This window comes from Zonotrichia leucophrys, chromosome 15, assembly GCF_028769735.1.
Source record: "Zonotrichia leucophrys gambelii isolate GWCS_2022_RI chromosome 15, RI_Zleu_2.0, whole genome shotgun sequence".
Lineage (NCBI taxonomy): Eukaryota > Metazoa > Chordata > Aves > Passeriformes > Passerellidae > Zonotrichia > Zonotrichia leucophrys.
Genome location: NC_088185.1, coordinates 5,365,451 through 5,379,110, shown reverse-complemented (window position 1 = coordinate 5,379,110; position 13,660 = coordinate 5,365,451). Strand labels below are relative to the sequence as shown.

At 43.8% G+C, this 13,660-nt stretch overlaps 1 protein-coding gene across 5 annotated transcripts in view; it reads right to left on the bottom strand.

Annotated features, from left to right (window-relative positions):
* Nucleotides 1-1,342: 1,342 nt before the first annotated feature.
* ZNRF3 (zinc and ring finger 3) overlaps nucleotides 1,343-13,660 on the bottom strand; it is a 66,344-nt gene continuing 54,026 nt past the window's right edge. For 4 of the 5 annotated variants that reach the window (XM_064726934.1, XM_064726937.1, XM_064726938.1 and 1 more), the window contains exons 4-9: nucleotides 12,144-12,275; nucleotides 11,097-11,207; nucleotides 9,970-10,137; nucleotides 7,978-8,080; nucleotides 5,547-7,286; nucleotides 1,344-4,537 (exon numbers count right to left, since the gene is read on the bottom strand). In XM_064726934.1, coding sequence (XP_064583004.1) covers nucleotides 4,494-4,537; nucleotides 5,547-7,286; nucleotides 7,978-8,080; nucleotides 9,970-10,137; nucleotides 11,097-11,207; nucleotides 12,144-12,275 — 2,298 coding nt within the window. In that variant the 3' untranslated portion in view covers nucleotides 1,344-4,493. Of the gene's footprint in view, nucleotides 4,538-5,546; nucleotides 7,287-7,977; nucleotides 8,081-9,969; nucleotides 10,138-11,096; nucleotides 11,208-12,143; nucleotides 12,276-13,660 lie in introns of all 5 variants that reach the window. The other variant, XM_064726935.1, reaches the window with a different exon arrangement.

Below are 13,660 nucleotides of genomic sequence, written 5' to 3'. Positions count from 1 at the left end.
CCTTCTGGTTCTTTAGCCCAACCTTTTATCCCTTCCTGTTAATGCCCTGCACCTGTGTGCCCCTCATGGTTCATGCATTGCACCTGTGTGCCCCTCCTGTTAATGCTCTGCACCTGTGTGCCCCTCATGGTTCATGCATTGCACCTGTGTGCCATTTATGTTGATGCATGGCACCTGTGTGCCCCTCATAGCTCATGCCCTGCACCTGTGTGCCCCTCATGCTGATGCAGTGCCCCCGTGTGCCCTCTGTTCCCTTGGTGGTTGCTCAGTGCCCCTGGGCACTCCATGGCTCGTTGTTTCAATGCTGCTCACCTGCTGCTCACAGCTGTGCCCACTGGGGATGGGGCTCAGCCACAGCCCCGCTCCCAATGACCCCAAACTGTGTCCCTACAGGACACTGAGGGTGGTGGCATGTCCTGCTCCTAAAAGCACAATCACCTGGCAGTTTTCTTCAGAGCAGGGAACAAGAAAACAGAACACAAGCAGTAGGAATCAGGAGGGTGGAGGGAGGGAAGGGAGATTCAGATGTGACCTGTCAACATATGAATTACCAGCCACCCACACAGGGGGCTTTATGCTATTTGTAAAATCAAATGTTTTGTGAACTAATTTGAACTAAAGGCATATCTGTAATCACTGCAATTGCCCAGACTCTGCTCACTGAGCAAAAAAAGGGGCACATACTTTAATTGGGAAGCATCTGCTCCTGTTGCTCTTCCATTGCTGTGCCTGTCTCCCACACAGAGCAGGGTTTTCTGTCCTACCTGAGATCAGGATGGGAACTGTCCTCGTGCTGTGAAGGGTCCCCTACAAAACAATACTCTTGAGCAGTCTGTCATCCCAAATGGGGTTATCACACATGAAACAAGGGTTGGATAGCAGTAAAGCTCATTTCTTGGCTGAATGCTGAGGTGAATGAGTTATAGTGCATTTGAACATGGATGAGAGATGGGGAAAGTCCAGGGGAGCGCCAGGTGGAAATCTCTGGGAGATGGAATAAGCTGGAGAATCCTGGAAAAGGCTCTGTGAGTGTCTCACTGGATGGGAAATGAATAGCACATGCAGGTGAACTGTTGACACAGTAACATACATAAACACACATGTATATACACACATAGAGCCACACAGCCCAGGCTCCCCTCTTGTGGAGTCTGCACAAACATCTCTGATGAAATTGTGCTCTCTGCTGACAAAACAAGCACCACAATATTCATTTTCACTAAAGCAGGACCAGTGATTGATTCCGTGATGCAGGGCAAGGACCTGGATCTTGACTATTCAAGCTATGATTTACCCAGCTGTGCCCACCTGTATCATGCTCTTTCAAAACAATTTTATTTCAGGGCAATAAATTACAATAAATTACTTTTATCTGAAATTACAACAGAGTTCGGTTCCCCTGCAATGAGGAACAGGCAGGATCCAAACACAAATGAGGATTTCTTTTAGCAGATGTGGAACTCCCCTGTGCCTGGGGGGCTCAGGGGCTTGTGTGACCCCTACCCCACACTGCCCCCCAGTAACTGGATGCTGTGTAAAGGCATATAAATATCCACCTATCTATTGTTTAAAAAAAAAAAAAGGGAAAATGTTGTTTATTAGAGTTCATCCCAGTATATGTAGGACTGTACTTTGAGAACAGTTATCTATGTCCTTTCCCCCAAAACAAGAAGGACAACTCCCACATGTATATGCAATAAAACTGTATTTTTTGTGTGGTTTTGCCTTTTTTTTTCTTTTAATACAGACATTTGTACACTTTCTTACAAAACTGCAAGTAACTACACTTCTCTTAAAATCATTTTTGGTCGGCAAGTACTGTAAAATCTTTGTGTGCAATTATCATGTATTTACAGGGCCTCGTGTTAGTGATTTTCAGTGATTATTACAATAATGTCACACACTCTCAACATAAGACATGGCTTAAGATAAATATATTAGTAAATAAATATTCTGAGAACATATTTCCATACATGAAATGTGCTGCTATACATATACAGAATATATACAAGATGCTTTCTAGCTTTTAAAACATTTTTAAAAATGGTAATGAAGGAGAAAGAGCCCTTTGACCATATTACAAATCTTTACAGCAAATTTTATACAAAACAATTTTAAGTGCTATAAGACAATTTTAATTAAAAACATTTTAAATAGTGCCTCATGAGCCAAACACAACGACAACTGTTCATGTAAGTAGTAGAAAGGCATTTTGTTATAAAAACCATCTATCATGGCCAGCTAGCCTGTGAGTCTGCACTGGACAGTTTTATGTTAAATGGCAGAGCCAGCACAGAAGGCAGGTGTAGGTGTCTGTGTGTGGCCTGCAGAGATTTGTACCAGCAGAGATTTCCACAATGTGTGGGACCAGCACATCTGGGATCACCAGGAGCCAGAACATTCAAATCTTTGTAAGAAACACTTTTACCACAATATGCTGTTTTAGTTACAGAGTACAATGTATCCTAGGTGGCCTTTACAGTGCCTCACAGAACACCAAGCAGAATAACCAAGCTAGTGTACCATAGCTTCTAAAATGCATTTCTTTTTTAGTGGAGGAAGGAGAGGGTAAGACTTAAAAATTAAAAAAAAAAAATTTTCAAAAATGACAAACCCTTAGAGTTTGTTCTCCCAACACATACCACTTACTTCAGTCATTCAGAGAATGAATAAGTTTTTAATAAGCTTTATACACAGAAAATGTGTTTATTGAAATTTTTCTTTTAATCTTATACCCAGATATTGCCTTGTATTAATTCTCTGAACAGCTGAATTTTGGTGCTTGTTGACTGAAAAGACGAAATGTGAATTCCTTTAGGTGGAACTTTTTTCCTAACTTACTGGGTATGAAAGCAAAAGGAAATAGATGAATGTATTTGTTATTTCTTAGATATCTGTTTCCTTCTTTTAAAATAGTTCATTTGGGACTACAGAGAATTACAAATTAGCTTTGCTGGTCTCACAACCAGCCCAGTGCTGTCAAGGACATTGCTTTGGCAGAATATGAAGTGTACATCTCTATTTCTTGTCTTTGAGTATCTCCAAAGTGTACTGAACTTGGGACAAATCTTTTCAGAAGACTGGCACTGTGGGCATTAAATACTTAGTTTCCCTTTAGAAGAATTCCTGCTGTGAATACACCACAGGATGACACTGTGTCCTCAGGCACATGCAGCATGACAGGCAATTTCACCCATGCTATGGTAGCCTCTTACTCAGAAGCTGCTGTTTCCACAGGAAACAATTGCTATCAGAAGTGACGACATGAATTATCTCATGATAACAAACATCCCCACTAGGACAAGAACAAGAACAAAAGGATGTGCCCAGGCTAATGGGGTACAGAGAGCACTCTGTACACAAGACAGAAATGAAGCACAACTGGCTGGGCCCAAGAAACCTTTAAAACAGATCAATCTATGGAAGCTACATCAACCACAGCAAAGAAGAAAACAATGATCAAACCAAGTCCCTCACTTTGCCACACACACAGAAGGTGACAAGCACTGCTTCCCTTAGGCATGCTTGCAGCCTGGAAGGAAACAAGAAACCCTGTTTCCAAAATGAGCCAGCAAAGCTGTGAGCACACTGCAAGCTCTGCTTTCCTGCACATGCCAGCATTCCTCACAGCTGGAACAGGGGCTACAGGTGCCTGAAAAACTTCCTATGGAAGGAAAAGTTCATTACCTACAAAGGTAATACCCTTTCTAAGCACTTTGTTCGAGCATCTGCTTGAGGGAGAGGTCCCCAGCATTCTTCACTGGTCAGAAGATACAATGAGGTCCACGGTTTAAATACAGAAGTGAGGATGAGAACATTCTGAGCTCTCAGTTTCCTTACCCCCACTCTGTTGAAACTAATCCTAAAGGCAGGACACCTTCCTAGGCAAACCATCAGAGCAGCATGAAAGGGGGGAGAAGGGAAGAGGAGAAAGGAGACAGTCCAATGCTTCACCTCCCTCAAAATCACTCACATAACTGGCTGGCTGCTAGGATTTGCTACTGGGATCAGTCAGTATCTGAGCATCCATTCAGCAGCTGTATCCCTCTGGATTACTATATTTCAAGGTGCTATCTGGTTTCTAAGGCAGGTGTAGCCCTGAGCTTATCAAAGGCTGGACTCCTTCAAGCAGGAGATAACAGCATCTACACATAGCCTGGCTTATTTAACACACTGTGTTACCTCTCAGCAAGAGGTCACTTCTAAAAAGAAAATATAAATAACACTTTGTCATTAATATAGAAATGGCACTAGAGCTCAGAAATGCTCCACACCATGTCCCACATGGGCTTTGCACACAAATCAAGGCCTGAAGCTTCAGTCAGGAGGGACAAAGGAGACAATCAAACTGATGTGAACACAGAGGAAGTAGGGGAGGGACTTCTCCACATTACCACTTTTGTGTGTTTGTCAAAGCTTAAAAAAATTAAGTCCATGAGAATTTGGAGTCTCTGATCAGCTCCACTTCTCCATCTGGGATCTTCTGGTCAGGTCTAGTCACTGATTTGGCTTCTCTCCAAGGGATGAGATCCAGCACCTGAAGGACAAAGAAAATAAGGAACATTGCATGTAGAATATTGCACACAGTTTGGGCCCCCAAACAAGACCCTCAGTGAGTGGAGTTTCACAGAGAGCCAGGATGCTCAGAGGGCTGCAGCACCTGGAGTGCAGGGGCTGAGGGATCTGGGCTGTCCCGCCTGCAGCAAAGGCATCCCCAGCAATGCCTGCATGGAGGCTGCCCCAGGATGAAAGCACAGTCCTCACACACAAGCATTCTGAACAACAGGTGAGGAAGTTGAAATGTGAGATGTTCACACTGGATATAAGGAAAACCTTTTGACCATGATGGCAGTCAAGCACAGGAGTCCAGAAAGGACTGCACTCTGTGTCCCTGAAGGTTTATCCAGCCTGACTGGGTACATTTGGTCTGACAAGCTTGGTCTGGTCTCAGAGCTGGCTCTGCTTTGAGCAGGGGGTTGGACTAGATTATGGCCTGAGGTCCATTCCCAACTAGGGTACCTTGTGATACCATGAAAACTCTTTAAAATAACCCTGGCAAGGCAGGTAAGAAATATTCCCCTCTTTCTGTGAATGGCTGGTTTTTTCCCCCTTGTCCATGTCCACAGCAGAGACTTACCCAATATTCTTCTACAGCAATTCCAAGATTTTCACCTTTTGTAAAAAAAACCCTTCAGCTTGTCTGTTGTCTCTCACAGTGGCATTGTTTGCTTAGGCAACTCACCACAGCTGCCATGACCAGCACAGGGTCCCTTGCTGTGGGAACTCTAATGGGGCCCCCTGCTCACAAAGGATGAGCATGAAAACTTTTATAGGGTTAATTAGTAAGTTATCATCTGCTCCTCCTCTGGCTTTACCAAATGAGCACAAGTAAGCAGGGAATAATACTCTGGGGCAAATGGTTAGTCAATAACCTGCTCCTATGTGAAGGATGGAATAACCTTTATGGCTGCAGGTACCTAGGCAGCTGGCAGCATTTCATACACTAAGAAAGGTAGCAAGTAATCAAAAAAAAGCACATATGTTACCTGTGGCCTTTGTGGTCATCATAAGCTTCTGGGAGTTCAGAGTGGGACTGGGAAAGGGCATTCCAGTTTCCTCCTCCTGAGAGTAGTTCTGCTGCAGGAATGACGTTGCCTCATAGCACACCTCCCTCTCCACCTGTACCTCTCCAACACCTTGACAGTGCAGGTAAGTGTCTAGCTCAGGTGTTCCATCCCAGGAGCTGCAGCCTCCTATGTGGGTCCCCTGGTGCTCTGGTGGTAGGATCAGCTCACAGTCTCTGTCTTCAGGAATGATGGGAATGCGTTGACCCAGATCACATACACCCTTACAGCAGTTTGGCAAGGTGTCATCAGGAAGCGTGTACTGCACATTCACTGCATAGTCTTCTGTATAGCAGCCACCACCTCCACTGCCACTGGTGCTACTACAGGCTACCTGCTTCTCTTCATAGAAGCAGCAGGGCAACCCCTCATATTTTACCCCATCTGTCCTATGTAAGTGGTCTGAGTTAATACTGTACAAGCCTGGGGTGTTCCCTGACTGTGGTTCCATTCCTTGGCCACACGTCCCCCACAGTGGGGAGCTAAGGAAGAGTGCACCACAGTCAGCTGTGCCACTGCTGGGCTCCAGGGCAGAGTGCTGGAATTCAAAGCAGCACGCGCACGCCTGCTCCGAAACCGACCCTGCCATCTCTGGATTCTTCCAGTTCCTTTTAACATCCAAGGCAGCACCAGCAGCGGCCTCAGGTCCTCCCTCTGAGGTAGTGCCATTTGGATCCCTGTGCTCTAGTGAGGAATTACTGCTATAGTTCATATCCATGCTGCAATTAGACAGTTGGTCCCCTGAGGAAGAAGCTGGCACGGGCCTGCAGTCAGCACCCACCAGGCCGTGAGCTGGGAGCTCATCCTGGTGGGGGCCCTCCAAGAGCACAATCGCCCCCCTGTTGGCAGCACCGACCTCAGGCACCCGGCAGGGGCTCCTGCTGCGGTACACGTAGGGGTCATAGTCACTGCTCAGAGAGCTGCGGAACGTGGAGCAGCTCCCGTAAACCCCCTGGTTGCTGACCTCAGTGCAGTCAACCATGGAATCACTGGAGGAGCAGTGGCACTGACCAGAGCTGCTGCTGCTGCTGTCACTGCCAGGGCAGTCGGCCAAGTACCCGCTGCACACCGAGCGGTGGCCGTGGTAGCAGCTGAAGCTGGAGGTGCTGCCGCTCTCCAAGCGGGACGAGGGCATCACGTGTACCACAGGAGGGAAAAGCACGCTGCTGCCAGGCTGAAAGGCACGGGAAGGACCCTTGGAGGCAATGCCAGCTGGAAGCTGTCCATCTTGCTCAGGGTAGCTAAGGCCTTGGAAGTAGTAGTGCTGATACATGGTCTCGTATCGGGAAAAGCACGCCGCTTTGGAAAAGTTGCGTCCACCAAACTTGGGCCTTCGGAAGTTGTGAGCTGGAGAGTAAGCCCTGTGCTCCAGGCTGCAGTGGTGGGTGTTTAAAGCATGGTCCAAGTGAATAGGCTGATAACTGCGGATGTAGGCAGGGGAAGGGGCTTGGTAGAGGCTCTGCTCCCCGTGTCTCTCCACTGTCAGCAGGGTGATGGGGTTCCCGTGGGGGTCCATGCTGGTCCGGGTGGGATACGCTGTGATCTGGCTGGCCCTGTGCACTCGGCCCGGGTAGTGCACAGGCAGAATCACCCTCTGCTGCCTGCTGCGGGCTGCATTGATGGATTCCAGACAGATCGGGGCTGCATTCCCCTTCTTCTGTTCTGAATGAGAGAAAGAAGAATGGAGAAGTAGAACTAGAAGGGAATAAAATTACTTTATGCAAGAAGCATATTTTGTTTTCCTTGTCATTACATTATGCACCAGTTTTTTACACGGAAGGAAATAAAAGCAAAACAAAAGTCAAAAGCATGTCTGGAAAACTTTGAAACCCCCAAATGTATTTGCTTAAAAAGCAAAAGAAGTGAATTTATTTCAGATACTGTTCTCATACACACAAAATCTTTTGCTAACATCTTGCAGAGGCTGAGAGAGGCTGGAAGTCATTGCTCAAATTTTCACTTTACGCATTTTTACATAAATGTGCAGCGCCAGAAAACTTTCTTAAAGACAGAGGAAATGAAAGCAGGAAGAGGGCAAGTAAGGGAAACCACGTTCCAAGTTACAACACCATGGAAAAATAAAAGCCCATACATTGTTTTCTTTGCAATTCCCAAAGGAAAACATATCCCTTTTCTCCATGTGTCCTTGCACTCAGGGCTGCACAACACAACACTGCCCTCAGCTGGGCATCATCCCCACCCCAAGGCTATGCCAGGGGCACTCAGCTGTTCTGGCTATGTTACAATAGGGACTGAGAGCTCCACGGAGATTTACAAACAGGGACACTTTCTTTCATCTTTTCAGCTGTCAGAAATAAACAGGACACCAGAGCACGCAGAGTGCAGCACTTACCTATGATGTTATGGCGGCAGTGAGGGCAGGTGTGGTGCTGCAGCAGCCAAGGATCCACACATTTCTTGTGGAATCGGTGAGTGCAGGGAATGACACGCAGTTCCTACAGGAACACATGAAGCACCATGAAAATCTACTTCTTCCTGACAAGGGAATTTTTAACAGCTTCTTCCTAGTTTTTTCAAACTGATTATTAAATGGAGCAATTTCTAGCCTTGAAGTGCTAAGAAGGAAAAAAATGGCATCAAGACAGCCAAGAGCACAACAGGTAGTGCTCAGCACCTTAGGACTCCATGCAGATATAGGACATTTCTTTAGGACACTTTTTTAGTATGTCCCTATGACCCAACACCTTTAAGAAGGCCATCATAAAAGTTTTCTTTAATATACTCAATGAACTTAAAAAACAGAAATCAAGAGTAATGATGTACCCTCCCTACAATTATTCACAATGGAAAACACTCAGGTAAAAGCAAAACCAACACAGTGTGTATGATACTTTTTCTCTTGCCCAGGACTCTTATCCTTCAGCTATGATTTGTTTACAGGATTTCCTGAGCCTGATGGATATCTCAGAAACCTGCAACAAATCTCTCTTCCAAGTACTGCTTATGTCTCCCCATGAGCTCAGGTTTTCAATTTCTAACACACTTTGGCAAGGAGTTCCATGGGGCTACTACCTCCTGGTGGAGAAACACCACACAACTTTATTCCCCTGTATTCCCCTGTCCCCAGGCAATCTGGGTCTAAAGAGTCCTTGCCCACTCAATCAATCATTCAGGGTTTTTTACAGAAACCATTCAAAATGTTTGACCATTTTGTGACTACCCTTTCCTGAAGCACCTTCCTTTCCATTCAGTATCTTTTGTGAGTTGAGGTCAGAAAGACACAGTACTCAAAGTGAGAACATGACTAAACTTACACTGTGGTGTAATTATGTTTTCTGTTCAGCTCTCTAGACTTTCCCATCTCATTTCTAGAATCTGATTTACCTTTCTAACTGTCACAAAGCAGTTAAGCTGCCACCAATTTGCTTTCATAAAGCTATCTAAAGCATCAAGATCTTGTTCCTGAATAGCAATGCTCAGCTCCCAACCCATCCCTGATATATGTGAAGCTCTTCCCTGTGTCTATCACATGTCTATCAGGCATGAAGTTCATGCCTGAATTTCCTCTGCAGTCAGTTTGTACAGCCCTTTTGAAGTCTTTTTCTACCTTCGTCCTTGCTACTCTGAATAATTTCCCACCAACTAATTCCATTACACTTTCTATTTGCACTTTGCAACACTCAAATATGCAGCTGCTATTTTCTATTGCCTTAAAAATTATGACTCTTTTATGATAAAATAAAATGTCTTCACATAATCTTTCTAGTGGAAGTTGATGGCTGTGAATATTGACTGCCTCTATTTTATGTTAAGGAGCCAATTTTCTATTTCATGCTTTTGTTGCTTCCTTGGGTTCCATCATGGACACCAAGCCCTGATATCAATACAGTGATTGTAACTGAGGAGTCAAAAAACTGTTCCTGAACGTTTTGACCTCTCTTCCTTCTCCTCCTCTGGTTTCCCAGCAGTGCTGTGTACTTGACATTTTTAAGACAGGGTGACATCAAATCTTGAAAAGCAAAACCCTAAGGATATTCCTTACCTCCAGCAGAGCTTGCACACATCATCACCTCAGTGCATGACTTGTCAAAAATACCCAGAGAACCAACTGCTGAGGCAGCCCTGCCTTCTTTGTGCCTTGTTCTTCAGAAATGCAAGAACAGTGAAGGTACCAACTTGCAAATGGGATCTCTCACCTCTCACTTTGCAGCATGGGTAATTCAGAGCTGCAGGACGCAGCCGAGGCCACGTTGGCTGCTCAGTGTGATCAAACTGAGAAGTGGCACCACCTCAGCACAGAATGTCCCCAACAGCCAGCCACATACCACAGGGCCAAAACCACCTACATTCCCAGCCCATGGTGAAGAAACCTTCCATCCTTTACCTCCCCATCAATGTACTTCTCCAAGCAGATGGCACAGTCAGAGGTGGAGCTGCTACTGAGTGTATCCAGTGCTCCACAGTTACTTTCTCGGTGTCCCTTACTTTTGGACTTAAACTTCCTGGTCTCCATTTTCTCCAGTGCTTGCACTGCAAGCCTGTTCATGGAATTCTACATGAGAAGAAACAAAACAAACAAACAAAAAAAAAAAAAAAAAAAAAGAAAAGAAAAAAGAAAAAAAAAAGCCAATGCTGCTGTGTAAGGGACTAGAGTGTAATAGCAGAGAAACACCACCATAACATATCTTACAGATCATGTCAGGCCCAAGGGATGTATAATTTATTAAATTAAACAGAGAGAAGGCTAAGTAGAATTCAGATCAGAAGCCTCATGGAAAAAAATGTATGCCACATGCAGAAGTGAGGATGATAAACTACTCTGAATTAGAACTGGATGAAGGTGCTGACAAATGGGATAATACACTGCAACTGCCCAACTGATAGGCAGCAACTATTCAAGCCAACATATAAAACTTGGCCAGGAACTTTTATATCAGTATTGATTGTAATGCCCCAATATGCTGTTACCATCATATTACCTGGAGCAATACTTGAGAAAGGGATTAAAATGAAATATTACAGTGAGCTGTATCATTTCCTCCAGGACAAACTCTAATTATGTCACCTGGAATTTCTCCTAACCAAACTTTTTACCTTGAAAACCCCTCCCATTTCAACAGATTTTACCCTATTGAAAAGATTTGTGATTTATTTTCAATCCTCTCCACAATACAGCAGCAAGACTCTGGACTCATTTAGAAGTATATCAGTGCTACTGATAACCTGTGAGCAACCAGAAATGTTCTTTCTTCCCAGTGCCTAACTGGACTGCTTCTGCACTGTTTTCATTTCAGGATTTAAGTGAACAAACATCATGGGTCAATGTAAATCTCCTTTAAAGATATTTCCAAGTTCTTCCAAAGGCCTACACACATGGATAAAACCACAGAGCCACCAAGATGGTTATTGTAAGTCAGTGGCCTGCAGTTCCAAAAGTTGCAAAGCACATTTTAGGACAAACTAAGAGAAGCTAACTTTCAGCATTTGGTGAATTCCCACTACTGCTCTTACCTGACTGCGTCGCTGTTTCAGTTTGATCTTGACAAGAAGAATGAGGCAAACCAGAGACACAACCACAAAGAAGGCCAGGAAAATTCCCATGTCAAAGTACTCCGTGGGTTGCTTAAAAATGAAAACAAAGGTATTATTACTCCTTCCTTTAGATCATACTCAAAGCTGTTGTTTCTTTCTTTTATAATTTCTCAGGGGCCATTGCTGAATGTCCACAGTCAGAATGGCAGAAGTCAGGGTACACATTGTTCTGCTCATTAACTGGGATTCTCTGAGACAAAACCTGTGTTTTGTGTGCCACTGCAAGTGAATGGAATACACAGAATGCCAAGCATGAGATGTCAGGTTTACAAACTCTGAACTGCAAAATACGGGTTTTTTTAACTGAGTGCATCACACCAAAACTAATTTTTATAGCTTATTGAGTTGCTCATGCATGTAAGTGACTGAAAATCAACATTTGATTTTTCAAACAATGGCCCACTTCTCAAATACATCTCTCAACAGAAGGATTCCATTAAAATGAAAACCAAGAAAACAAAGTGGCAATTGGGACATTGATGACCTTTAGTTTTGTTCTTCTGTAAACTATACACAGTGTTAGGGGAAAAGTCTAGAAAACCTATTTTATATTACAATTACAAATATCAGATAATCTCATAGTTAATGAGATAATCTCATAATTAATTCAGGTTTAAAATACTATACAGAATTATTAGTTAACACAGGGCAAACCACCTTTCAAAACTGAACCCTCAGGAGTGTGCAATAATTAAGAAAAAGGAAAACTTCTACTGTGTGAATTTTTTAGCCTCTTCTATACTCAAAAGTATCCTTTTGAAAGGCAGCAGATGCCACATTGTGGATTCTGTACTTACACCAGGTCCAGCTGCTTGCCCACAGTGCTCAGTTTATTTAGGTCAACAAATTTCACATTTATTAATGCACACAGGGAGCACCAGAACATCTTCACACCAGTGCAGGGAGCCAGCCCTGCCTGCAGTGACAGCAGCACTGACACCCAGAGAAAGGATGTGAAAGTCTCACCCGTGGGGGGCGATGCTGAATCCGGGCCCGCGCCACTTTCTGCTTGTTCACTATGTTCATCAGCTTGACAGCATCAGCACCTTTCACATACACCACTGGTCTCTTCAGAGGGTCCTCTGAGCCCTGGTTCAGCTAGAACAAAACAAAAATAGTCTTCTCAAAAGGCATGTTTCAGGAAAAACACCTTCCTTCTGGACAATGCAGAGAATGGTTAAGGAGTATGAATGTGGAATTGATTTCAAGCACTTTTGTTCTCTTCTAGCACAGACCTTTAATTAAGTATCCCACAGAATTAAACCTGACTTATGCTGCCTTTTTTTTTTTTAATGATTATTTATGATATTTTTTTAAGATTAAGGACAAGCAAATGCTATTTCTGAACAGCCTCTTTAACTTAGCTGCATCATGTATCAGTGCATTAATACTGTAATGCCAAACCTCACAATGAAGAAGAATAAAAATCTGCACATTCAAGAAAACTGTCCCTGCTACGTTTTATCAGTCTTTCAATTTCAACATTATTCACACAGAAATTTCTTCAGCTTTCTGAACAATCACATATCAGAGTCCTGTCTTTCAGACTCTTTGTACCTAGCCAAGTTAAGTTAGTAATTTCTGATGTTTAACTCTACAAACTCATTCAAAATTACCTGAGTTCTAGCAATGATGAGACTTACTGATTGCAGGATGGGGGGGCCTCAAAGACTAAAACATTTGAGTAGACCACATAATTCACCCTGAAACTTCCTTCCAGGCCCAGCTATGCTTTGTCAAAAAGGCCAAGTGATAGAATCAGAAAATAATGTGTGTGGGAAGGCATGTCATGAGCCCTCATGGTCAAGGCAGGGTCAACTATGACACCAAATCAGGCTGCTCACAGCTTTTTCAGTCAGATGTTGAAAACCTTCAAGTGTGGAGAATGTGCAACTTCTCTGGCCAACAAATGCAGAACAATCTGCTAAATTATATACCAGAGAGAGTTACAACTACACAAGAGAATGGTTCTGTTAAAAACCAGCACCAATACAATAAATTCATATAGCTTATTCTGACTGATGAGCAAAGTACGAGTGCAGAGGCTGGTGGATAGAAAACAAGCAATGCACTGACAAGCAGATGGAAATGGTACAGGGGAAAGGAATGAGATGACAGGAATGGGAGCAAATAGAACAAGAGTATCTGAGATTAACAGATCTGCATTGTTGATAGCTACCTGTTAGTTCTGCCTAAACCATGCAGAAATTACCAGCTGACTGGCCCATCATCCCATCTACTTAATAGATGGTGATAATAGATTTCATTGAGACTTTTTTTATTTGATTCTTCCTAGTATTTAACAGATTTTCTGAGAACACTGATCAAACTCCTTTTAAGGCAGGTGTCTTGTGATGAGCTAAAAACTAGCTGCAGTACCCAGGGATCCTGTGTGACTACAAGCCTGCTGGCCTGGGACCAAATCCAGTCGCTGTCCTTCCATTCCCAGACACACTCTCTCTCATGATTTCTTGCTCAAGAGA